This window comes from Nomascus leucogenys, chromosome 18 (genome assembly GCF_006542625.1).
Source record: "Nomascus leucogenys isolate Asia chromosome 18, Asia_NLE_v1, whole genome shotgun sequence".
NCBI classification, from domain to species: Eukaryota; Metazoa; Chordata; class Mammalia; order Primates; family Hylobatidae; genus Nomascus; species Nomascus leucogenys.
This window is the reverse complement of record NC_044398.1, coordinates 71,265,200-71,291,855: the sequence shown is the minus strand read 5'-3', so window position 1 is coordinate 71,291,855 and position 26,656 is coordinate 71,265,200. Positions and strand designations below refer to the sequence as shown.

At 37.6% G+C, this 26,656-nt stretch overlaps 1 protein-coding gene across 1 annotated transcript in view; it reads right to left on the bottom strand.

Moving 5' to 3' along the window:
* NDUFAF2 (NADH:ubiquinone oxidoreductase complex assembly factor 2) overlaps window positions 1-26,656 on the bottom strand; it is a 213,450-nt gene that overhangs the window by 33,034 nt on the left and 153,760 nt on the right. Inside the window, 1 exon segment of the mRNA XM_004093259.3 lies at window positions 21,158-21,198. Coding sequence (XP_004093307.3) covers window positions 21,158-21,198 — 41 coding nt within the window.

The following is a 26,656-nucleotide window of genomic DNA, read 5'->3' as shown; positions in this document are numbered from 1 at the left end:
GAATACAAAAGAGTAAGTTTTCAAAAATTACAATTATGTACCAATGTATGCATAGGCAAATTAACTTGCTAAAATTAAGAGTTGTACAGCCAGACATAGGATTTCAGGTAGCAGCCAGACATAGGATTTCAGGTAATCTATTACTTCTATTTAAAAAAATTTTTAAATGTACTATTAAATTTTTAATAAAATAAAGGAAAATAAATCAAGTAAGATCATAGTATTGGCTAAGCCAGAGAGTCCCAAAAGTGCTCAACAGTTACACTTGCAGATGTGCATTGCAGAGCCTCAGGCACCTCTGAGTGCAGACAACCCTACCTCTTTGCCTGATCAAAGGCAGGAACAAATGGTTAGGCCTGAGGTAGGTCAAATGACTGGCATAAAACTGCCCAACAGTGACCTTCCATTGTGGATGGTGATTAACCCATTCAACCACATCTTTCCCTTTGGGGAGGTAGAAATGCTAGTAGGTAAATAAAAAATGGGATGTTGACCAAGCTCAGGATATATCCTTTCCAGCTTTGGAAGCCAGAAATCCCAGAATAACTTTATTGTTGAAAACATAATGCTTCTGTGTAAATTTGCAATAAGATCAAATTTCTGAAAACAATATATGAATGTATTTTCCCTGAAAATGTAAAGTATCAGAGCAATTTTCATATGAAAAAAATACTAAAAACAGAATCTAAATATAAATTAACAGTGTTATGTCTAGTGTAGTGTCCAGGGCAGGTTGGTATGTACAAAAGAAGTCTACATGCAAAGAAATTGTTAGTTCTTGAGCATATACCAGATGCCTGATGATAAGTAACTGAATTAATAATACAAATATATAAGCATTAAGGCTTTTAAAAGGACTTTCAAGAATTAAACCACACTGATTCGTTTTTTATGCACATTATTGTGACAATTCTTGAAGTACTTTTGGTATTTTCAAATTTCAAGTATCCCATTTTTCAGTTTATCCTGAGTAACTTGTTTTTCTATCAGGGACCCAATACGTTCTTTTAAAATATATAATTATAAGGTTTCGGTATATTCTTTTAAAATAAAGTATTTCATGTGTTAAAAATAAACATAACTAATAACATACACCTATAACCCACCACCCAACTTAAGAAATAAAACACTACAGACATGACCAAAGCTCTCTATGACTGTGAACCCCAACATTTTCCTTCCCCAGAGATAATAACTACCCAGTTTCTCATCTACCATTTTCATGAATGTTTTCATACTTTTACAATATCTCTATATATCCATAAATAATAGTAGCAGTGTTTTTTCTTCATTTTTTGCACATTTTATCTTCAAAGACTTTTGAAAAACTATGCACCATCTTGCACATTTCAGTTGACACTTAAGTAATGACAAAGGATGCATTTTCTAGCTTATTGTATACTGAATGCATGCTTTAAGTATATTTTTGTCAAAGCCTTGGAGCTGCAGTTCAGCTTATTCAATACACAGAGAATATAACCACATAACTTAATTGGCAAGGCTAGTCCTCATTGTCAAACTCAACCAGCCAAATCTGACTTACTATCTGTCAGAAAAAGTCTGACTTAATTTTAAAATTCAAATAAACGTGTTATTATGCATCCCCATGACAACTTTCTCACTTGTGAATTTTAATTTTAAGATAGATAAATGGACAGCTAGCTAGCTAGGTAGACAGAGAAACTATAATATAAGGCATGGAGCCTGGCCATGAGTTTGTTGCCTGGATGAAATAATGTATTACCCCTTCACTAATTTTTATTGATGCTTTCTTTGCTTTGCTCTCAAAGGACTATCTCTCAAGAGAGATTCACTCTCCAACTGTCTCCTTGTGTGGTGCCTGGGAGATTTTTAAACTGCAAGGCAAGACACCATAGTAAGATTTAGTATGGAAAAGGGGTAAGCTTTTCTTCTGAAAAGTGGGAGACAGATGATTTTGAAAGAAGTGAGAAAGGAGAACTGGCAGACCAGAAAGAGTTCTCAGGTAGACAGTTTTTAGGAAGGACTCCATATAGAAAGAGAGAATAAGGAAATTAATTTTTTAAAGCTATTCATAATGGTATATCCCATAGGAAGTCTTTGTGTATCCAGTGGTATACGCATCCCAATTTGAAAACCATTGATCATTACCAGGATTGACAAACTAGGATCCACCTGCCAACTGTTTCTGTAAATAAGGTTTTATTGGACATAGCCACACTTATTCATTTACATACCATCTATAACTGCTTTCATACAATGGCAGAGCTTAGTAGTTTCAACAGAGACCATTTGGGTCACAAACCCTAAAATATTTACTATCTGATACTCTGCCAAAAAAAATTGCCATTGCTCATCCATATCATTGTATATGTGCTTTTTAACATTCTTTTTTTTTTTTTAAAAAAAGTCAATCATATGCATTGGGCTGGGCACGGTGGCTCACGCCTATAATCCCAGCACTATGGGAGGCTGAGGTGGGAAGATCACTTGAGGCTAACAGTTGCAGATAAACCTAGGCAACATAGTGAAACCCCATCTCTACAAAATCCAAAAAAGTTAGCCAGGCATGGTAGTGTGCACCTGCAGCCCCAGCTACTTGGGAGGCTGAAGTGGGAGGAACTCTTGGGCCCAGGAGTTCAAGACTGCAGTAGGCTATGACAATGCCACTGCACTCCAGCTTGGGCAACACAGCAAGACCCTGTCTCTTAAAAAAATTATATATCTTTGTATTGTAGGGCCATTTCATTCTAAAAGGCTTGTTATGACAAATAATAGTTCCCTCTTCTCAAAAGCAATACTTTATATTCTTTAAGCTGATGTTTATGGTCATAGTATAGGCCAAACCAAGGAGCCTTAAAAGTGTTTGACAGTTACAAAGCAGGCTCTGCACTTAAACACTCCATAATAGCTAACTAATATTTTAAAACTGTTACTTATTTTTTCAGTTTTAGGCACTATATATTAACCTCTCATTTTTGAAAATGAGGGTTTGCCTTATTCTTTGTGTTCTCTAATACCCTAGTATAGTTGTGGATCCACATATTATGAGTAAACACTGCCAACAAGTGAGTTATGTAGTAGAAAATGATTATTTTTCCTTTTCCTTCCCAAGTTTTTTTCCACAAATAAATGAATTTTGTTTATTTCCCATGTACTTATCGATAATTCAGCCCCACTTGGTATGTTCAGATGTATCAGGTACTCTATGTATTTCAGGATTTTGGGAAAAAAAAATTTTTCCATTCACTCTGCCTGGACTGGTTGCCTTTCATACTCTAGTACCCTTTGCCAATGCTGCAGTTTTATTTCTTGGATCTCACCCCTCCCTTTTTCTTTGTTTACTCCTTTAGTCACTTTGTGAGAAAGCATTTGTAGGAGATAATTCTATGAGACTTTGCATGTCTAAAACGTGTTTAGCCTACATTCAAGCTTAAATCATACAACTGGGTATAGAATTCTAGACTATAAGTGTCAGAATGTTGAAAGCATTGTTACTTCTCTGTCTTCTAGCTTCTAGTATTACTAGTCCTCTAATTTTTCTTTTCTATTTTCTGTTTCTTTCTGCCCTATGTTACAGGAAATTGAATAGAAGGTTCTAACCCTTCAGTTAAACATTTCATTTCTATTATATTTTTATTTTTCCAAGTACTCCTTTTTGTTTGTTAAATATTCCTTTTATTTTGTAGCATTAAGTTCTCATTTCATGACTGCAGTATCTTCTTGAATCACTGAGGATAGCAGTTAAATTTTAAGTTTTTAAGTAGTCTGTTTTATCCAAGTGTTTTACCCTATTTATTTATGTGTATGGGTCTCTGTTTTTCATTTCTCAGATGTCTAGTGTTCCTAGGTAAATCTAGCTGGAAATTTTGATGCCACAGGTGAAGCTTGTTGCAAGCTCAGTTTCACTATAATCTAATAAGGGTTTCAGGTCCTTTTTCTTGGTTGGTAAGAGTCCACAAAGACAAATCTTCTAATACTCTGCCTGGAGCATAAAGGCTTGTTTGTCTTCATTTGAAAACCCAGTAGGGAAAAAGATCTAGAAGTTTCATTTTCAGTATGTACATGTTCATTTAATTCCTCTATTTTTCAGAATGGTATATCTTCTCTCAAATTAGGAAAGCAGTGCTACATAGTCTGGACTATTTTCTCTTTCCCATGAGTAAACTTCTAGTTTTGAAATGGATAGAGAAGAGGCAGTTGTCTAGTTGTACGATATCACAAAGGGAATATAACAGCATCCTTTTCTTTTTTTTCTAGGAGATTTAAAATTGATGTAATGTTATTATTTAATAAGGTTCATCTTCAAACTTCACCAGGTACCTCAATACTTTTCCTTACAACAAAGTTTTTTCTCCAATCTAGGATAACACGTTACATTTAGTTGTCATGTATCAGTCCTTTTTAGTCATTCATGTCACTGACATGACAAGCCTGGTGTTTTATGAAATGAGAGTCTCCCAATTTAGGATTTCTAGTTGTTTCTTTCCGGTTTTTTCCTTCTGGTTAGATTAAGGTTATGAATTATTAGCAAGAATACTATAAGAGGAGAGGGGAGCAAGAGGTCCAAATTGAAGCCTTCATTAATCATCCTCACTGCAGGAACACCAAACTGAAAAACTATTCACACCAAAAAAGCACCTTCCTAAGAATCAAAAATCAGCTTAGGCAGCAGTTCAGCCACAGTCAGGTAGAGCACCAAGCAGTCTCCTGGGGTCCTTGATTCTAGGCCTTGGCTCTTGGAAAGCAATGCTGGACCTGCCCTGGGCCAGAAGAAAGCCCACTGCCCCGAAGGGAGAGTCCTAGGCCTGGCAGCATCCACCGAAAACTGATGGAAGAACCCTCTTGGGCCTTAAATAAACATCAGCAGTAGCCTGGCAGTACTCGCCATGAGCCTGGGGTGGTGGTGGCCATGGGGAGAACTCCTTAGCTTGTGGAAAGGGGAGAGAAGAGTGGGAAGAACTTCCTCTTCTGGCTCCAGTGCCAGCTCAGCCACAGTAGAATAGAGCAACAGATAGATTCCTAAGGTTCTAGACTCCAGGTCCTGGCTCCTGCTTGGCATCTCTAGATTCACCTGGAACCAAAGAACTCACTTTCCTGAAGAAAAGAACACAAGCCTGCCTGGCTTCATCACCTGCTCACTGTGGAGCCCTAGGGCCTTGAGTGAACATCACTGGTGGTAACATAGAGGGAGAGACTGTTTGAGAGAAAGTAAGGGAAGACAACAAGAGCCTTTGCCTGGTAATCCAGAGAATTCTTCCAAATCTTATCCAAGACCACCAAGACAATACTTCTACAAGTCTGCAAGAACCACAGCATTACTGGGCTTTGAGTCCTCACTAATGCAGATACAGATGCAGTGACTAAAAACTTAGATTACAACATTCAAGTGCTTTCAAATACTTGGAAAGCCTTCCCAAGAAGGACAGGTGCAAACAAGCCAAGACTGTGAAGATTACAATAAATACCAAATTCTTCAATGCCCAGACCCGATGAACGTCTGCAAGCATCAAGACCATCCAGGAAAATAAAACCTCATCAAAGGAACTAAATAAAGCACCAGTGAAGAATCCTAGAGAGACAGAGATATGTGACCTTTCAGACAGAAAATTCAAAATAGCTATTTTGAGGAAGCTCAATGAAATTCAAGATAACACAGAGGTGGAATTCACTATTCTATAAGATAAATTTAACAAGGACATTAAAATAATTAAAAAGAATCAAGCAGAAATTCTGGAGTTGAAAAATGCAATTGACATACTGAAGAATGCATCAGAGTCTCTTAACAGCAGAAATGATAAGCAGAAGAAAGAATTCATGAGCCTAAAGACAGGATATTTGAAAACATACAGTCAGAGGAGACAAGAGGAAAAGAATAAAAAACAAGGAACCATGCCTACATGATCTAGAAAATAACCTCAAAAGGACAAATCTAAGAGTTACTGGTCTCAAACAGGAGGTAGAAAGATAGAGGAAGAAAGTTTATTCAAAGGGAAAATAACAAGGAACTTCCCAAGCCCAAAGAAAGATATCAATATTCACGTATAAAAAGGTTATAGAATACCAAGCAGATTCAACCCAAATATAAGATTACCTCAAGACATTTAATAACCAAACTCCCAAAGGTCAAGGATAAAGAAAGGATCCTAAAAGTAGCAAGAAAGAAATACCATACAATGGAGCTCCAATACACTTGGCAGCAGACGTTTCAGTGGAAATCTTACGTGCCAGGAGAGAGTGGCATGACACATTTAATGTACTAAAGGGAAAAAAAAACTTTAATCCTATGTATTACTTGTCCTTATGCTGCTAATAAAGACATACCTGAGAATGGGTAATTTATAAAGGAAAGAGATTTAATTGGCTCAAAGTTCAGCATGGCTGGGGAGGCCTCAGAAAACTTACAATCATGCCGGAAGGGGAAGTAAACATGTCTTTCTTCACACGATGGCAGGAAGAAGTGACATGCAAAAGGGGGAAAGCCCCTCATAAAACCATCAGACTGTGTGAGAACTCACTTACTATCATGAGATCAGCACGGAGGTAACCACCCCTAAGATTCAATTACCTCCCAACCAGGTCCCTCCCACAACACCTGGGGATTATGGGAACTACAATGCAAGATGAGATTTGGGTGGGGACACAGCCAAACCACATCATCCTAGAATAGAATACCCAGCGAAAATAGCTTTCAAACATGAAGGAGAAATAAAGACTTTACAAAATAAACAAAGCTAAGAAATTTCAACATCAGACCTCTCCTACAAAAAATGTAAAAGGGAGTTCTTCAATCAGAAAGAAAAGCATGTTAATGAGCAACAAGAAATCATCTGAAGGTAACAAGCTCACTAGTAATAGTAAATAAACAGAAGAATATAGAATGCTGTAAAACTCCAATTTTGCTGTAATATTTGTAAACTATTCATATGATGAGGAGAAAGACTAAAAGATGAACTGATCAAAAATAATAACTACAATAATCTTTCAAGACAGTAGAGTAAGATATAAATTGAAACAACAAAACTTAAAAAGCAGAGGGGACATGTTAAAGTGTACAGTTTTTATTAGTTTTCTCTTCCCCTGTTTGTTTATGCAATCAGTGTTAAGTTGTCAGCAGTTTACAGTAACGGGTTATAAGATAGTATTTGCAAGTTCCATGGTAACCTCAAATGTAAAAACATACAACAGATACACAAAAAATAAAAAAGAATAAACTAAAACATAACCACCACAGAAAATCCCCTTCACTAAAAGGGAGACAGGAAGAAAGGAAAGAAGGAAGAGAAACCCACAAAACAACCATGAAACAACAAAATATCAAGAGTAAGTCCTTATCAATAAAAACATTAAATGCAAATAGCATGAATTCTCTATTAAAAGACAAATTAACTGATGAATTAAAAAACAAGACCCAACAATCTATTGTCTACAAGAAACACACCACGTATAAAGACTCATATAGACTGAAAATAAAAGGATGGAAAAAGATATTTTATGCAAATAGAAAACAAAAAAGAGCAGGAGTAGCTATACTTGTATCAGACAAAATAGATTTTAAGTCAAAAACTATAAAAAGAGATAAAGGGCTGGGTGCAGTGGCTCATGCCTGTAATCCCAGCACTTTGGGAGGCTGAGGTGGGCAGATCACGAGGTCAGAAGATTGAGACCATCCCAGCCAACATGGTGAAACACCATCTCTACTAAAAATACAAAAATTAGCTGGGCATGGTGGTGCATGCCTGCAATCCCAGCTACTCGAGAGGCTGAGGCAGGAGAATTGCTTGAACCAGGGAGTCAGAGGTTTCAGTGAGCTGGGATGGCACCATAGCACTCCAACCTGGTGACAGAGAGAGACTCTGTCTCAAAAAAAAAAAGGGAGGGGGGATAAAGAAGGTCATTATATAATGATGCAGGGATCAATTCAGGAAGAAGATATAAGAACTATAAATATATATCCACCCAACTCTGGAGCACTCACATATATAATGCAAATATTATTAGAGCTAAAGAGACAGACCCCAATACAAAAATAACTGGAGGACAGGAGCCATGGCTCATGCCTGTAATCCCAGGTCTTTGAGAGGCCAAGGTGGGCACATCGCTTGAGCTCAGGAGTTCAAGACCAGCCTGGGCAACATGGAGAAACCCTGTCTCTACTAAAAAATACAAAAAAACTAGGCCAGGCACGGTGGCTCATGCCTGTAATCCCAGCACTTTGGGAAGCCGAGGCGGGCGGATCATGAGGTCAGGAGATTGAGACCATCCTGGCTAACACGGTGAAACCTTGTCTCTACTAAAAATACAAAAAATTAGCCGGGTGTGGTGGCACGTGCCTGTAGTCCCAGCTACTTGGGAGGCTGAGGCAGGAGAATGGCGTAAACCCAGGAGGCAGAGCTTGGAGTGAGCCGAGATGGTACCACTGCACTCTAGCCTGGGCGACAGAGTGAGATTCCATCTCAAAAACAAACAAACAAACAAACAAAAACTAGCTGTGTGTAGTGGCGAGCACCTGTGGTCCCAGCTACTGGGGGCGCTGAGGTGGGAGGATCGCTTAAGCCTAGAAGGTGGACGTTGCAGTGAGCCAAGATCATGCCACTGCACTGCAGCCTGGGTGACAGAGTGAGACCCCATCTTAAATAAATAAATAAATAACTGGAGACTTCAACATCCCGCTTTAAGTACTGGAAAGAACATCCAGACAGAAAATCAATAAAGAAACACTGGACTTAATCTGCACTACAGACCAAATAGGCCTAATAGATATTTACAGAATATTTTATCAAACAGCTGCAGAATGCACATGCTTCTCCTTAAGCACATGGATCATTCTCAAGGACAGACTATATGTTAGGCCACAAAACAGCTCTTAAAAATTTCAAAACAGTTGAAATCATCTCGAGTATCTTCTCTGACCACAATGGAATAAAACTAGGAATCAATAGCTAGAGGAATTTTGGAAACTACATAAACACATGGAAATTAATATGCCCCTTGAAAGATCAGTGGGTCAATGAATAATTTAAAAGGGAAATTGAAATATTTCTTGAAACAAATGAAAATGGAAACACAACATACCAAAACCTATGGGATACAGAGAAAGCAGTACAAAGAGAAAAATTTATAGCTCTAAGAGCCTACACCAAAAAAGTAGAAAAACTTCAACTAACCTAACAATGAAAGTTAAAGAATTACAAAAGCAAGAGGAAACCAAACCCAAAATTAGTAGAAGAAAAGAAATAACAAAAATCAAAGCAGAAACAAATGAAATTTGAAGAAAACAATATGAAGAAAATAATACAAAAGACCAACAAGAAAAGTTATTTTTAAAAGATATACATCATCAACAACTTTTAGCCAGATTAAGAAAAAAGACAGAAGACCCAAATACAAAAAAATAAGACATGAAAAAGGAGACATTACAACTGATAACACAGAAATTCAAAAGATCATAAGAAGGCTCCTATGAGCAACTATAAGCCAATACATTGGAAAACCGAGAAGAAATGGGTAAATTCCTAGACACATACAACCTACTGAGATTGAACCACAAAGAAATCCAAAACCTGAACAAACCAGTAAGAATAAGATTGAAACCATAATAAAGTCTCCCAGCAAAGAAAAGCCCAGGAACCAATGGCTTCCCTCCTGAACTTTACCAAACGTTTTAAGAAGAATTCATATTAATCTTCCTCAAACTAGTCTGGAAAATGGAGGAGGGAATACTTCCAAACTCACTCTAGTAGGTCAGAATACCAAACCTTTGTCTGATGAAGAAAGGAGAAGAAAGAAGAAGGAAGAAGGAAGAAGGAAGAAGGAAGAAGAAGAAGAAGAAGAAGAAGAAGAAGAAGAAGAGGAAGAGGAAGAGGAAGAGGAAGAGGAAGAAGAAGAAGAAGAAGAAGAAGAAGAAGAAGAAGAAGAAGAAGAGGGAGGAAGAAGAGGAAGAAGAAGGAAGAAAGAGAAGAAAGAAGAAAGAGGAGGAGAAGGAGGAGGAGAAGGAGGAGGAGAAGGAGAAGCAGGAGAAGCAGAAGCAGAAGAAGCAGCAGAAGCAGAAGCAGAAGCAGAAGCAGAAGCAGAAGCAGAAGCAGAAGCAGAAGCAGAAGAAGAAGAAGAAGAAGAAGAAGAAGAAGAAGAAGAAGAAGAGAAAACTACAGGCCAATATCCCTGATGAACACTGATGCAAAAATCCTCAACAAAGCACTAGCAAACCAAATTCAACAACATATTAAAAAGATCATTCATCATGACTAAGTAGGATTTATCCTAGGGATGCAAAGATGGTTCAACATATGCAAATCATATCAACAGAAGGATGGACAAAACTCTATGATCATTCAATTGATGCTGGAAAAGCATTTGATAAAATTCAACATCCCTTCCTGATAAAAACCTTTAACACACTGAGTATAGAAGGAACATACCTCAACACAATAAAAGCTATATACAACAGACCCACAGCTAGTATCATACTTGTATTAGTCCATTTTTCACATTGCTATAAAGACATATTTGAGACCGGGTAATTTATTAAAAGAAGAGGTTTAATTGACTCACAGTTCTGCACGGCTGGGGAGGCCTCAGGAAACTTACAATTATGGTGGAAGGGAAAGAGGCATGTCTTACATGGTGGCAGGCAAGAGAGGGTGTGTGTGAGCACAGGAAAAGTTACCACTTATAAAACCATCAGATCTCATGAGAATTTACTCATTATCATGAGAACAGCATGGGGAAAACAACCCTCATAATCCAATTATTTCCTACTAGGTCTTTTCCTAAACACCTGGGGATTACAATTCAAGATGAGATATGGGTGGGGATACAAAGCCTAACCATACTGAATAGAGAAACACTGAAAGCCTTTCTTCTAAGATCTAAAACATGACAAGAATTCCCACTTTTACTATTGTTATTCAATATAATATTGGAAGTCCTAGTTAGAGCAATCAGACAATAGAAAGAAATGAAGGTCATCCAAATTGAAAAGGAAGAAGTCAAATTTTCCTTGTTTGTAGGCAATATACTCTTGTATTTGGAAAAACCTAAAGGCTTCACCAAAAAACTGTTAGAACTGATAAACAAATTCAGTAAAGTTGCAGTACACAAAATCAACATACAAAATCAATAGCATTTCTATATGCCACCAGCAAACAATCTGAAAAAGAAATCAGGAAAGTAATCCCATTTACAACAGCTACAAACAAAACTAAATGCCTATGATTTAACTTAACCAAAGAAGTGAAAGATCTGTAAAATGAAAACTATAAAACATTGATGCAAGAAAATGAAGAGGACACAGGCAAAAGGGAAGGATATTACATGTTCATAAATTGGAAGAATAAATATTGGTAAAAATGTCCATATTACCCAAAGCAATCTACAGATTCAATGCAAATCCTATCAAAATACCAATGACACTCACAGAAATAGAAAAAAATCCTAAAATTATTATGGAACCACAAAAGACCCAGAATTGCTAAAGCTATCCTGAGCACAAAGAACAAAACTGGGGGAATCACAATACCTGGCATAAATTACACTATACAGTGATAGCAACCAAAACAGTATGGTACTGGCATACAAACAGACACACAGGCCAATGGAATAGATTAGAGAATCCAGAAACAAATCCACACATCTACAGTGAACTCAATTTCAACAAAGGTATCAAGAACATACATTAGGGAAAGGACAGTCTCTTCAATAAATGGTGCTGGGAAAACTGGTTATCTATATGTGGAAGAATGAAACGAGGCCCCCATCTCTCACCATAAACAGCAATCAAACCAAAATGGATTGAAGACTTTAAGACCTCAAACTATGAAATTTCTAAAGGAAAACATTGGGGAAACTCTCTAGGACACTGGACTGAGCAAAGATTTCTTGAGAAATACCCCACAAGCATAGGCAATCAAAGCAAAAACGGACAAATGGGGTCACATCAAGTTAAAAAGCTTCTGTATAGCAAAAGTAACATCAACAAAGTGAAGAGACAACTCACAGAATGGGAGAACATATTTGCAAACTACCCATATGATACGGGATTAATAACCAGAATATTTAAGGAACTCAAACAACTCAATAGGAAAAATCTAATGAACAGATTAAAACATGAGCAAAAGATCTAGATAGACATTTCCCAAAAGAAGACATGCAGATGGCAAACAGGTATATGGAAAAGTGCTCCAACATCACTGATCATCATAGAAATGCAAACCAAAACTACAACGAGATATCATGTCACCCCAGTTAAAATGGCTTCTATCAAAAAGACGGGCAATAACAAATGCTGGTGAAAATGTGGAGAAAAGGGAACCCTTGTACACTGTTGGTGGGAATGTAAATTAGTACAACCACCATGGAGAAGAGTTTGGAGGTCTGGAGGTTCCTGAAAAATCTAAAAATGGAACTACCATATGATCCAGCAATTCTACTGCTAGGCATATATATATATATATATATATATATATATATATGTATATATATATATATATATATATATATATATCTATCTATCTGTGTGTGTGTGTGTGTGTGTGTGTGTGTGTATACATATATGTTTATCCAAAGGAAAGGAAATCAGAATATTGAAGAGATACCTGTACTCCCATGTTTACTGCAGCACTATTCACGATAGTGAAGACTTGGAAGCAACCTAAATGTCCACCAACAGATGAACTGATAAAGAAAATGTGGTATATACACACAGTGAAGTGCTATTCAGCCATAAAGAAGAATGAGATCCTGTCATTTACAACAACATGGATAGAACTGGAGGTCATTATTTTAAGTGAAATAAGGCAGGCATAGAAAGATAAACTTCACATGTTCTCACTCATTTGTGGGAGATGAACTCATGGAGACAGAGAATAGAAGGATGATTACCAGAGGCTGGGAAGGGTAGTCTGGGTGTTAGGGGGAGTGGGAATGGTTAATGGGCACAAAAATATAATTACATAGAATGAATAAAATCTAGTATTTGATAGTACAACAGAGTGACTACACTCAACAATAATTTATTGTATATTTCAAATAACTAAAAGAGTATAGATTGTTTGTAATACAAGGAAAGGATAAATGCTTGAGGTGATAAATATCCCATTTACCTTGATGTGATTATTACGCATTGTATGCACGTATCAAAATCTCTCAAGAATCCTCTAAGTATATACACCTACTAAGTACCCACAAAATCAAAAATTAAAAAAAGAATACTATGTGAATAATGTTTAATCCTCAGTGTATCATAGAAAGAAGCACATATAATATAAATCTGCCCTACTTAGTGCAACTTCTGACCATCTAGTTAAGGTGGTATCTGTCAGATTTGTCTACTACAAAGGTCCCTTTTTCCCCTTTGTAATTGGTAGGTAATCTGTAGGGAAATGCCTTTAGATCATGTAAACAGCCTGCTCCCCAACAGAGTTTGACTCAATGATTTTAGTATCTGCCGATAATTTTTTCCCAGTTATCACTTGGATAGTGGTGATTTTCCAACTCTGTTATTTCTTCTATATTTATTGGTTAGCATCTAATTGCTTCTTAAACAGATTTTTAACTAGGTCATTGTTTTTAGTGTGAGCTTAGAGTCCACTTTGAGAGTTTTCTGGCACTGCCAGTTACTGAGCATTCTGTGGTTCTACGGTTTAAATTGGATTACTTCTCAGATTTCTCCTTTGCCAGATTAGGATTCATTCTTCTCAGTTTCACTAAATCCATTACCACTTGTCCATCTGCTTTCCTGCCTCCAAAACTTTATTGATGGTTTGCATGCTCATGTTTCTTTGATCTTGTGGGTTTATGCCTTTTAAAATAAATTCCTTCACTATCATTTTCATTAGACTTGAGAGTGAACTTATGTGTTTGACCCACTATCTTTACTTGAAAGCCCTTTATACTTTCCTTGCTTTCAAACTTTATGTAAATGGTATACTGTATGACATCTTCTGTAGCTGCTTTTTTTTTTTTTGCTCAGTATCATTGCTTCTGAGATTTATCCATGTTAAAACATACAGCTCCAGTTCATTCTTTTTTAAGTTTTTTTTTCATTCATTTTAATGAATGATGTTAAACAGGTATGAACATGCTGCAATTTTCTTATTAATTTCCACTACGTTACTAAAAGTGATATTGTGAAGTTTGGGGTGGGGAGTGGGAGGTCCATTTAACCATAAATACATACATACACTCTTTGCAATTTAAGTCAACAGGAAGTAGGATTCTATACATAAAATGGCAATTTTAAGACATTTTAATTCTGTAACTTATAAAATGAACCTAGTAATACTGGGCACAGATAACTCACTTAATGAATGCCAGTTATTTGGAGACAACACTGAAATGGGCCTGAAAAATTCAGAAATAAGATTCCTCTCTAAATGTTAAACTATAAGATCAACACATCATAAGCCAGAGAAGAAATAGGAAAAGGATAAGACAAAAAAATAGCTGCAGGGCCAGTAACATCTGACCAGAGTATAACTACTGTCATAGCAAAGGAAATACGTCAACCAGAACCGAGAAGCAAAGAAAAAAACAGAATCATAGAGACAAATGCTGGCAATCCACAAAAACACTGTCCATGGGAACAGGAGGTTTAACCAGCACCTGGCAATTTTTCTATTCCAATTCATAAGGCTATTTCTAATACAGAGATAGAATTGAAAATTGTAGCCAATTCTCTTTAAATATTTCCATTGCTGGGGTCAGACTATCCTTGTTGTAAGGTGGATGCAACATGAAATTTTAAGCCTGAGGCAATTAAACATTTATTTTACTTAACTCCCCTTATTCCAATGTCATATTTACCAAGCAGTCTCCTGTTTTTTTTTCTGTGCCAATTTCATTTCTTACTGTAAATTAATACATGGGGATTGGCCACCATCTCAAATTCACATGCATTTAGTCACTGTGATGTCCTTTAGGGCCAAGCAATCTTAGACATGAACAAAAGTGAGTCTTTGGAGCCTGCAGCCCAGATTTGAGAATATGGTCAAGTAAACAAGACATTATGATGTGTTGTCCTATCCAGCCATCCCAACCTTTTTTTAGACCACAGCAGCACCATCTCCAACAGCAGCACCATCTCCAACTCCATTCTCTACTGGTTTCTAGAATCTCCTCTTTCTTTTTTATGGAGTATGTATATTAAAAATGAAGTAGGCAGAACTCTAATATTGTAACTTTTTTCTACCACCTGGAAACCTACACTAAATCATATAATTTGTCAAAAATTGGCAATAAATGTAACCACTTGTTCAAACAAAAGCTTTACTCTTTTCCTATTGTGTTAGTATAAAAAAAAGAAGCAATATTTCAAAGTATTTGCTATAAGTGGCTTCTAATGGAATAGAGTTAGGACTAGGAAAAGTCTACCTCATTAGCTCTGTGAAATGTGAATTCACCTTATACAGCACTGAAGAACACATGCTGAACTATTACCAGATGCTCCTCAACTTATGATGGGGTTATGTCCTTATAAACCCATCATAAAACTGAAAATATCTTAAGTCAAAATGCATTTGATACACTTAACCTACCAAACATTATAGCTTAGCCTAACCTGTCTTAAACATGCTCAGAACGCTTACATTAGCTTACAGTTGGGCAAAATTATCTAACACAAAGCCTATTTAATAATAAAGTGTTAAATATCTCATGTAATTTATTGAATACTGTATTGAAAGTGAAAAACAGAATGGCTGTATGGGTACTCAGAAGTATAGTTTCTACTGAATGCATATTGCTTTTTCACCATCGTGAAGTTAAAAAATCCTAAGCTGAACTATCCTAAGTAAGGGACCGCCTTCACTGGTAACCTGCAGGTAAATGTGAATTCCTATGAACAAAATACAGACAACGATCAACTTGGAAATATGTTTACTTTTACAAAATTATTTTGTAGTTGGCTGATAGAAATTCAAACTCATCTCACAGAAACCATGTAATTACATAGCATTGAGATTTTTAAGTCTATAACGGCCAATCAAACCAATAATGAATCAGGCTCTGTGTTAGGTGCTTATGACACACAAATGAATAAGTTATAATCCCTGTGCCAAACAGCTAATAGAAATATAGACAAATAAAACACAGAATTTTAATACTGAACTTAAAGGGTTATACAGGAGTACACGGCAGTGTAGTTATACCAAGAAAGTAGTGATTAGCTCTATCAGTTAATAAGTTGAGGAGAAAAAAAGGTGAGGAAAACAACCAAGGATTTTAAAGGGCCTTTTAAAAGGAATTAAACATAAGCAGGAGTACGCCAGTTGATGGGAGAAGGAGAAGATATTAAACTTGAGAAACAGCAGGGAGTTCCTTGAAGAGTAGGGTAGAGTAGGGTAGAGAAGAGAAGGGTAGCCTAAGGAGGCAAAACTAGAAAGTTGGGCTGGGCCCAAATCAGGAAGCCTTGCATAGTATGCCAAGGAGTTAGACCTACTGTTGGCCAGAGCTCCCAGAAAGTGTGACTAAAAATTGATCCCTTCAGTTTTCAAGGTGGCCAGGAAAATTACTGTTTGATCATAGGGTATGTGTATGTTTGATTCTATAAGAAACTGTCAGTTTTCAAACATGATTGTATCATTTTCACCCCAACCAGCACTGTATAAAAGTTGTGGGTGCTCCAGTGATGGCTGTTGTCAATCTTTTAAATTTAAGCCATTTTAATGGGTGCGTAGTGGTATCTCATTGTGGTTCCACTGATTACTAGTGTTGTTAAGTATATTTTCATATACTTAAAACGTGTCTTACAGAGTGCCTGTTCAAGATTTCTGCCCAATATTTGTTAGCTTCTTTTTTATAACACTGAGTTGAGGTCTTCTTTATATAGCCTAGATACAATTCCTTTGTCAGATATATCTACTATGATTATTTTCTCCTAGTCTTTTGATTTCCTAATATTCTCTTATAAGGAGCATTAGAATTGAATTGATTAAATCTGATTAATCTGTATTTTTCCTTTACAGATTGTTCTGTCTCCTGTCTACCTCAAAATTGCAAAGATATTCCATTGTTTTTTTCTTCTAGAAGCACAACAATTTGGCTTTTATGTCTAGTCTATGATCCATCTTAAATTAATATTTGTGTATGATGTGAGGTAGGGATCAATTTTTCCCCATATGGATATTAAGTTATTCCAGAACCATTTGCTAAAAAGACTTTCCATTCCTAATTGTGTTGTTTTGATGTCATTGTTAAAAACCAACTGGTTGTACAGTATCTACTTTTTGGCCTTTTGTTTTTTCCATTGATTTATTTACCCAGTATCCTAATGCCAGTATCATACTGTCTAGATAACTATAGTCTTAAAGTAATTCTTAAAGTCAGACAGTATTAGTCCTTTAATTTTCATCCCCTTTTTCATGGCTGCTTTCAGCTATTCTAGGTCTTTTACATTTCCAAATACATTTTCAAATCATCATGTTGATTTCTACCACAAAAGTCTGATGTGGTTTTAACTAGATATTTATTTTATTAAATCTATAAATCAGTGGTTCACAAAATATGGGCTATGAACCATCAGCATCAGCATCATCCAGGAACATGTTATAAATGCAAATATTCAGGCCCTATCCCAAAACTAGTGGATCAAAAACTCTAAGCTTGGGGTCCAGCAATCTGTGTTTTAACAAGTCTTTCAGGTGATGCAGATGCAAAATAAAAGCATAAGAACTACTGTGGATAAGTTTGGGAAGAATGAATACATTAGCAATATTGTACATTCCAATCCATGAACAGATACTTCTCCCCATTTATTTAGGTCTTATTTAATTTATCTTACCAACATTTTGTAGTTTTGAGTACACAGATCTTACACATGTTTTGCTCACTAAATTCCATAGTATTCTATGTTTTCTAATACTGTTGTAAATGACATTCTAATGGCTGCTGGCTAACCTTTGGCAATAATATATAGGAGATATGAAAGGAAGTTTATTGGGAGTTGGGTATTCACTAAAAGATCTGAAAAAAAAAAAATCTAGTTTCTGGATCCAGTTGTCAACTTGGAAGGAAGACAGTGGACAGAGGAACATGATGAAGTGCACCAGGAACATAAGATCAGCAAAATCTAGACTGTGGCAAACTCTATAGGCCAACTGGGCTAGGTTTTTTAACACATAAATTTGTAAGAAAGTAAAAGAGATGGAAGAGGATAGACTGAAAGATTTAAAAGAAATATGAAGTTTTTACAAAATGGACAAGTCTAAACTATAATGTACATTTAGGTGAAAAAACTATTTAAAATGAGAGGAAATGATTACTATAAAAGTTGGCTTAAGGTTTTCTTTTGTCAGGAGAGAGAAGGTTGTGAGTAGGATGGGATATAGGGGGCTGAAGTAGATGGCAAAGTTCTATTTCTTGACCTGGGTGGAATTTGCCTTATAATTTCACAGCTTAATGACTAAATAAGCTATTTTTTCGTTATGGTTTATAAATATATGTTTTACTTTACATTAAGAAAAATTTTTTCCTTTTAATATGATGCATCTAGAATTTGGATTTGAAGAGTGTAAAAGTTACAGTGGTAAGAACTGTGTTTGATAAAAACTAAAGTGTGCCTAATGAAGTGGTTGTTCACTTGAGGCAGGGATACTAGTGTGGATAAAGTCAAAGAACTGGGTAGCTAAAATTTGGGAAGGCATTGAAAGGAGAAGACCATATTCCAGGTTCTAATCTTGGCCATCAGTATGGTAGACTGGCTTGGGTGTTGGCAAACATAAAAATGATGGTCAGGTACAGAGAAATATAGGTGGATTACAAAGGTCCTCCACTCTCTTGGGCCCACAAACAAAGACTATTTGGGGAAGCAAGAAGCAGTTGAACTCACTTTCTTTATGTGGGGCGTGGGAAAGCGAGCACAACTTACTTCAAGGAAAAAAAGGAACTCACTATCTTGCAGGCACATACGGATTTCAGTTGAGGTTATGTGGTAGAGAAAGTTTCCAGGAAAATATTAATGGTGAATGGTAATTTGCTAACAAAGAAACAGAAATTCCTGAAACACAATGGAAAGGGCCAAGAGGAAGGAAAAAGAGAGAGAGAGAGAGAGTGTGTGTGTGTGTGTGTGTGTATGTATTAGGGAGTGTACAAAGCAGCATAAAGAACAATGTGATTAATATTATACTAAAAGGGAGGCAACAAAAGAGGGCTCATTTCAGATAATCAAAATTAACAAGAGTGAGCTCAGGGATGGAAGGACTTGGTGTGTTCTGGCTAGAGATTGTTTGAGGTGCTGAAATTACCTAAAATTTGCAGAAGTCGTGCCCGAGGCCCAACTATTGCAATTGCCTCCATTAATCACTTTGCATATTAATGTTTCTATGAATAAGGCTTTCAAAGTTCTGAGGATGGAGGAAGCAAATGATAACAGTAGATATTGGTGGAGCCAAGATGGCCAAATAGGAACAGCTCCTGTCTACAGCTCCCAGCGTGAGTGACGCAGAAGACGGGTGATTTCTGCATTTCTATCTGAGGTACCGGCTTCATCTCACTAGGGAGTGCCAAACAGTGGCTGCAGGACAGTCGGTGCAGCGCACCATGTGCAAGCCGAAGCAGGGCGAGGCATTGCCTCACTCAGGAAGCACAAGGGGTCAGGGAGTTCCCTTTCCTAGTCAAAGAAAGGGGTGACAGACTGCACCTGGAAAATCGGGTCACTCCCACCCTAATACTACACTTTTCCAACAGGCTTGGAAAACGGCACACCAGGAGATTGTGTCCCGCACCTGGCTCGGAGGGTCCTACGCCCACGGAGTCTCGCTGATTGCTAGCACAGCACTAAACATGTAAAGGAACAACCGGTACCAGCCACTGCAAAAACATGCCAAATTGTAAAGACCATTGAGGCTAGGAAGAAACTGCATCAACTAACAAGCAAAATAACCAGCTAATATCATAATGACAGGACCAAATTCACACATAACAATATTAACTTTAAATGTAAATGGGCTAAATGCTCCAATTAAAAGACACAGACTGGTAAATTGGATAAGGAGTCAAGATCCATCAGTGTGCTGTATTCAGGAAACCCATCTCACGTGCAGAGACACACATAGACTCAAAATAAAGGGATGGAGGAAGATCCCAAAACAGCTTTTATTCCAAATTTTATCAATGCTGGAAAGAAGGGTCTGCGAAAAGTAGGCCAAGGCAGAAGCAATATACAAAGCTAGAAATGGGTCAAGAGATGTACTCAGTCAGACCCCTGCTGAATGAACATTGATGGGTTCAGTATATGACACATGTATGGAGCAAGTAAAGATAAGCATGCCAGTTGAGGTATCATCATTATTCTGCTCTAGAGCACTCCACCTCCCAACAAATGGGGATTGAGTATTGGAGCCCATTTATGTTGTCATCAGGGCTGGTAGTAGTGACGGAATAGGCAACAGAAAAGAGGAGGGAAGTCCTAAATAGTAGAAGAAAGGGAATGCCTCTAGACAAAAAGTAAACAAGGCAGTATACTAATGCATTTAGAGACTCTCCTTTTATGAAATTACTTCTTATAAAATAACTTGAGGCCTTTATGTATTTTTAAAATTAAAATTATAATTTTTATAAAATAATCTATATAAAAATTATGTTGTAATACACATATACCATAGCATTTCTATGTTTTTTATTGTTTATCACGGACTACAAAGTTTTAAGTTTTAAATAAAAAGTCAACTAATAATTACTGTTATAAAATAATTGCTAATTCTGTATTTTAAAGTTTCTTTGGATACCTGATGGATTTAAATATATAATATTAAGGGAAACATAAGAGCATGATTTGGATAGGACAAAGAGATTCAGTGTTTCTCAAACTTTTCCACAAAAGCTTGAGTATTGGCACAGAGAACCCCCAGGATCCAGGGGAAATGACCTGGTGCAAACTGCTCCAAGTTCAGACTTTCTACAGAGTGTTTTAATTTTGTTTTAAATTTTTATTATTTCACTGTAAAATTTATACAAATTTTGTTATATTCCATAATATGAGCATTTATTTTATCATATATTATTTTATTAATAATATAGGTTTATATATTAATTTATTATAAAATGTTAAATTATAAAATGTGAAGTTATTTTCTATGATGGAATAAAATCAACACTTTGGGAAAATACATCATAGTTTTTCTGAAGCTTCGTATATCCTTGGGAATATATACTCCTAAATGATATCTTCCTTGTGTAGTCTTACCTCCATAGTAGGTGGAGTCTTTCTTGTTCTTCTAATCCAAGCTAGAAAGAAAAATAATATTTAAATGTCAGTTTTCCATAATTTACACTAACATTTTTATTCATAAAACAAATTTTTTTGAGTACCTACTCTATATTATTTTAGGTACTGGAGATACAGCAGGGAATAAAACAGATTAAGTCCCTTCTCTACTATAGCATATGTACTACTGAAGGGGTTGCAGAAAATAAACACACAAACATGTTTGGTGGTGATATGTGTCGTGAAGAGAATATAATAGTGTAGAGAAGATAAAGAGGGGACAGTTTCATATGTTTAAAATCATACCTCCTAATCATCTAAATTCGACTGGGCATATTTATGGCATACAAGCCAAACCAAAATACAACAAACTTCAAGACAATATCAAAATTATATTATTCTGGAAATTTGAATTAGTTATTGTTCAATTTATAAAGGAAGGGACTTAGAAAAGTTTTCATTTACAGAGATTTCTTTTCTGATTTGCTCCAGCAAGCATCTACTCAATGGTTGAAAAATATCATCAGGCCTTAGCTCTAACACTTGGGAGATGGGCTGCAGAGATAGAGCCCACATTTGTTAAGTGGCTGCTGGGGCCTGGGTACTGTGCTGGATGCTTTGCAGCAATGGGAAGGGAGTGGGGCAGCTGCCTTTTGGGAAGTTATCAGAATCACATGGAAGACAGTATAGTATAGTGCTTATGAGATTCTAAAGTCAGATTTTCTGGATTCAAATCCCAGCTTCATCACTTACTGTCTGTGTCACCTGGAGCAAGTTATTTAATTTTCTAAGCATCAGGCTTCCATCTATAAAATGGAAATTATAAAAGCATCTAACTTCAGGGTTGTTGTGAAAATTATATGCGATAATATACATAAATGCTTACTTTGAAGCCTGGCACATAAGTCTAAGTTATTAGTATAATTATTACTATTATTCAACAAACCTCTTAAAAATAAGACTCAAAAAACAAAAGATCAATAATATCCGCTTAGCCTACAATGTTGTATAGGAGACTGTGAGAAAATATATTGTAGGGAATATGATCTTGAAGGCCATTGTTTTATCATTTTAGTTGATTCACTCTTCACTACAAAATTGAAGAAACAGAAATAAAATGACTTCCTCAAATTTATACATTAAGTAGTAATGGTTGTATTTGAATTCAGATCTGACCCTGTCTCTGGCTCTAAAAACCATCTACGCTCAACTAAGCATTCCTTCGAAGTTTATGAACAACATGCAAAGAACATTAAACCAGAAAGAGGAAGCCAGGCTAGGTGTGACCCTAACTACATGTTAGAAAAATAAGAATTATTGATCCCATTTTAGAGATTTGGAAACTGAGGCCCAGAGAGATTAAGAAAATTTCCTAATGCCATCTAATTAGCGACTGGGAATTAAACCCTGGTTGAACTGGCTCTAAAGTCTTAGCTTTATCCATTCACCAGCCACTGTCTCTTGTGACCAGCTCTAACAGCCGGCCTTATTCATCTAGGCACAGACTGTCACTGACTTGCAGTAGTTTGACTTAGGATTTTCGACTTTATCATGGTGTGAAACCATTCTGTTTTTCATTTCAGTACTTATTCAATGAATTACATAAGCTATTCACAACTTTATTATAAAATAAGCTTTGTGTTAGATGATTTTGCCCAACTGCAGGTTAATTTAAGTGTTCTGAACACATTTAAAGTAGGCTAGGCTAAGCTATGATGTTCAGTAGTCTAGGTGTATTAAATGCATTTTCTACATGATGACATTTTCAACATATGATAGGCTTATTGGGACATAACCTCACTGTAAACCAAGGATCATGTGTAATAGCACCAGGACCTGTCTTCATAAAAAGCCCAGCACTGAATGGTTTGTGGGGGTGGAAACAGCAACATTCAACTGCGGGCTTGGGATCAGTCATTTCCCCCTGCTCTATTCTCTCTTGCACTTATCCCTTACATGTATCTCCAATAGAGTTCCAGTGTTCTCCATTCTCTACTACCATTTCTGAACTTCTACCCTTGTTATTCTTTCTGCATTCTGTTTCCTTCTTTCTTTTTTTTTTTGAGACAGTCTCGCTCTGTTACCCAGGCTGTAGTGCAATGGTGTGATCTCAGGTCACTGCAACTTCTGTCTCCCGGATTCAAGTGATTCTCCAGCATCAGCCTCCCAAGTAGCTGAGATTACAAGTGCTCGCTACCATGCCCAGCTAATTTTTGTATTTTTTGTAGAGATGGGGTTTCACCATGTTGGCCAGGCTGGTCTTGAACTCCTGATCTTCAGTGATCTGCCCACCTTGGCCTCCCAAAGTGCTGGAATTATAGGCGTGAGCCACTGCACCCAGCCTGCATTCTGTTTCTATTAGCTTCTACTCCTATTTGGCCAATTTCTAGCCAAAACTTGTACAGATTTTTTTTTTTTTTTTTTTTGAGATAGTGTCTCACTCTGTTGCCAGGCTGGAGTGCAGTGATGCAATCTCGGCTCACTGCAACCTCCGACTCCCTGGTTCAAGCAATTCTCCTGTCTCAGCCTCCCGAGTAGCTGGGACTACAGGCACTTGCCACCACGCCCAGCTAATTTTTGTATTTTTAGTAGAGACGGGGTTTCACCATGTTGGCCAGAATGGTCTCGATCTCTTGACCTCGTGATCCACTCGCCTCAGCCTCCCAAAGTCCTGGGATTACAGGTGTGAGCCACCGCGCCTGGCCAACTTGCAAAGGTTTTTATCTCCCTTGTGAGTCTATAAGGTTGTCAAAGGCAGGAGGTACCCATGGGAGATTTATTTTTCTGTCATTTTAAGTACCTACTCTTTTGGGGTATTTACTCTTTTAAATGCTTTAAAAGAGTTGGTACTTTAAAAATTGAACGAATATTTCTTCTGAAAAATATTTGTTCTATCAGGATTTTGATCTTTATTAGAAAATCCAGCTTAGCAATACCACAATTCCTTTGTGCAGTCAAGGAAATAAGTGACTTTGGGAATTTTTCAACTGCCTCTTTATGGCCCAAATTAAAGTTACTTAGATTCAGGCCAAGATGGACGACTAGAAGCAGCTAGGGTGCGTGGCTCTCATGGAGAGCAACCAAAGGGGCGAGTAAACATAGCCCCTTCAACTGAGACATCCAGGTACTCGCAATGGGACTAATCAAGGAAACAACTCGACCCCTTGAGAATGAAGAAAAGCAAGACAGCACAACAGCCCACCCCGGAGTGACATGGAGCCAGGGGAACCTCCCCCACCTAGGGAAGTGGTGAGTATTCGAATGTGTGACCCTGGGAAACCATGCTTCTCCCATGGATCTTTGCAACTCTGAGTCAGGGGATCTCCTCCTAAACCCACTCCACCAGGGCCTGTGGTCTGACACAGAGCTGTGTGGACTCTTGGCAGAGCAGCCACTCAGGCATGCACAGAGGCGCAGAAGCTCTACATACTTAGGCTCCAGGCTTCCTGGGAAGAGTGACTGCAGCTCTGTCAAGGCAGGAGGTTCGACTTCTGTATATACCCCTAGGAAGAAGGCTGAATTGAGGGGGCTAAGCAGTGATGGTCCACAGGCCCCACTTCCACAGTGCCTCACAGGACAAGACTCACTGGCTTAGAATTCCAGCCAACCACTGGCAACAGTGTCACCCCTACCTGGGACAGAGTTCCTTGGGGAAGGTAAGGGTCGCCATCTTTGCTGTTTGGATAACTCAGCAGTTCCAACCTGTGAACTTTGGAGAGTCCAAACTGACCAGAAACAAAAGGGATCTCCCAGTACAGCACAGTTGTTCTACCAAAATGTGGCCAGGCTGCTTCTTTAAAATGGGCCCCTGATCTGACCCTCCTCACTGGGCAGGAGCTCCCCACTGGGGCCTCCAGCCACCCTGCCCATGTTCTCAGGCTGACAGAGATTTGAGAACTTCCTGAGACAGAGCTCCCAGAGGGAGAGTTAGGCCGCCATCTTTGCTGTTTGGGTGACATAGCCATTCCAGCCTCCAGGCTTTGGAGAGTCCAAGTTGACCAGGGGTGGAAGCAGTATCCCAGCACAGCACAGCTGCTCTATGAAAGCATAGCTAGACTGCTTATTTAAGCAGGTCTCTGATCCTGTTCCTCCTAAATGGGTGAGACCTCCTAACTGGGGTCTCTAGCCCCCTCCTACAAGTGCATTCAGGCCGGCAACAGGTCTGTACCTCCCTGGGAAGGAGCTCCCAGAGAAAGGCGCAGGCTGCCATCTTTGCTGTTTCCCAGCTTTCATTGGTGATGCCTACAGGTACTGGAAAATTCAAGGTGACTAGGGACTGGAGTGGATCCCCAGAAAACTACAGTAGCCCTACGGAAAACTGACCAGATTATTAAAAGAAACAAACAAACTAAAAAATAAAAACCCATCCAAAGGTCAGCAACTTCAAAGATCAAAGGTAGATAAGTCCACAAAGATGAGGAAGAATCAGTGCAGGAACACTGAAAACTCAAAAAGCCAGAGTGGCCTCTTTCCTCCAAATGACCGCATCACCTCCCCAGAAAGGGTTCAGAACTGGGCTGAAGCTGAGATGGCTGAAATGACAGAAGTAGAATTCAGAATATGAATAAAAACAAACTTTACTGAGCTAATGGAGCATGTTGTAACCTAATGCAAAGAAGCTAAAAATCGTGATACAACATTGCAGAGGCTGATGGACAAAACAGCCAGTATAGAGAAGAATGTAACCAACCTGATAGAGCTGGAAAACATAGTACAAGAATTTCATAATGCAATCACAAGTATTAATAACAGAATAGACCAAGTGAAGGAAAGGATCTCAGAGTTTGAAGCCTGTCTTTCTGAAATAAGACAGGCAGACAAGAATAGACAAAAAAGAATGAACAAAACCTCTGAGAAATATGGGATTATGTAAACACACCAAATCTGATTGATTGGTGTATCTAAAAGATACCGGGTATCACTGACCCCACAGAGAGAAAAACCATCAGAGAATATTATAAATACCTTTATCCACATAAACTAGAAAGTCTAGAAGAAATTGATAAATTCCTGGACACATACACCATCCCAGGACTGAACCAGGAGGAAACTGAATCCCTAAACAAACCAATAACAAGTTCTGAAATTGAGGCAGTAATAAATAGCCTACCAACCAAAAAAAGCCCAGGACCAGACAGATTCACAGCTGAATTCTACCAGATGTACAAAGAAGAGCTGGAACTACTCCTACTAAAACTATTCCAAAAAATTAAAAAGGAAGGACTCCTCCCTAACTCATTCTATGAGGCCAGAACCACCATGATACCAAAACCTGGCACTGATTGATACCACAAAAAAGGAAAACTTCAGGCCAATATCCTTGATGAACGTCAATGCAAAAATCCTCAACAAAGTACTAGCAAACTGAATACAGTAGCACGTCAAAAAGCTTATCCACCACAATCAAGTTGGCTTCATCCCTGGGACGCAAGGCTGGTTCAATATATGCAAATCAATAAATGTGATTCATCACATAAA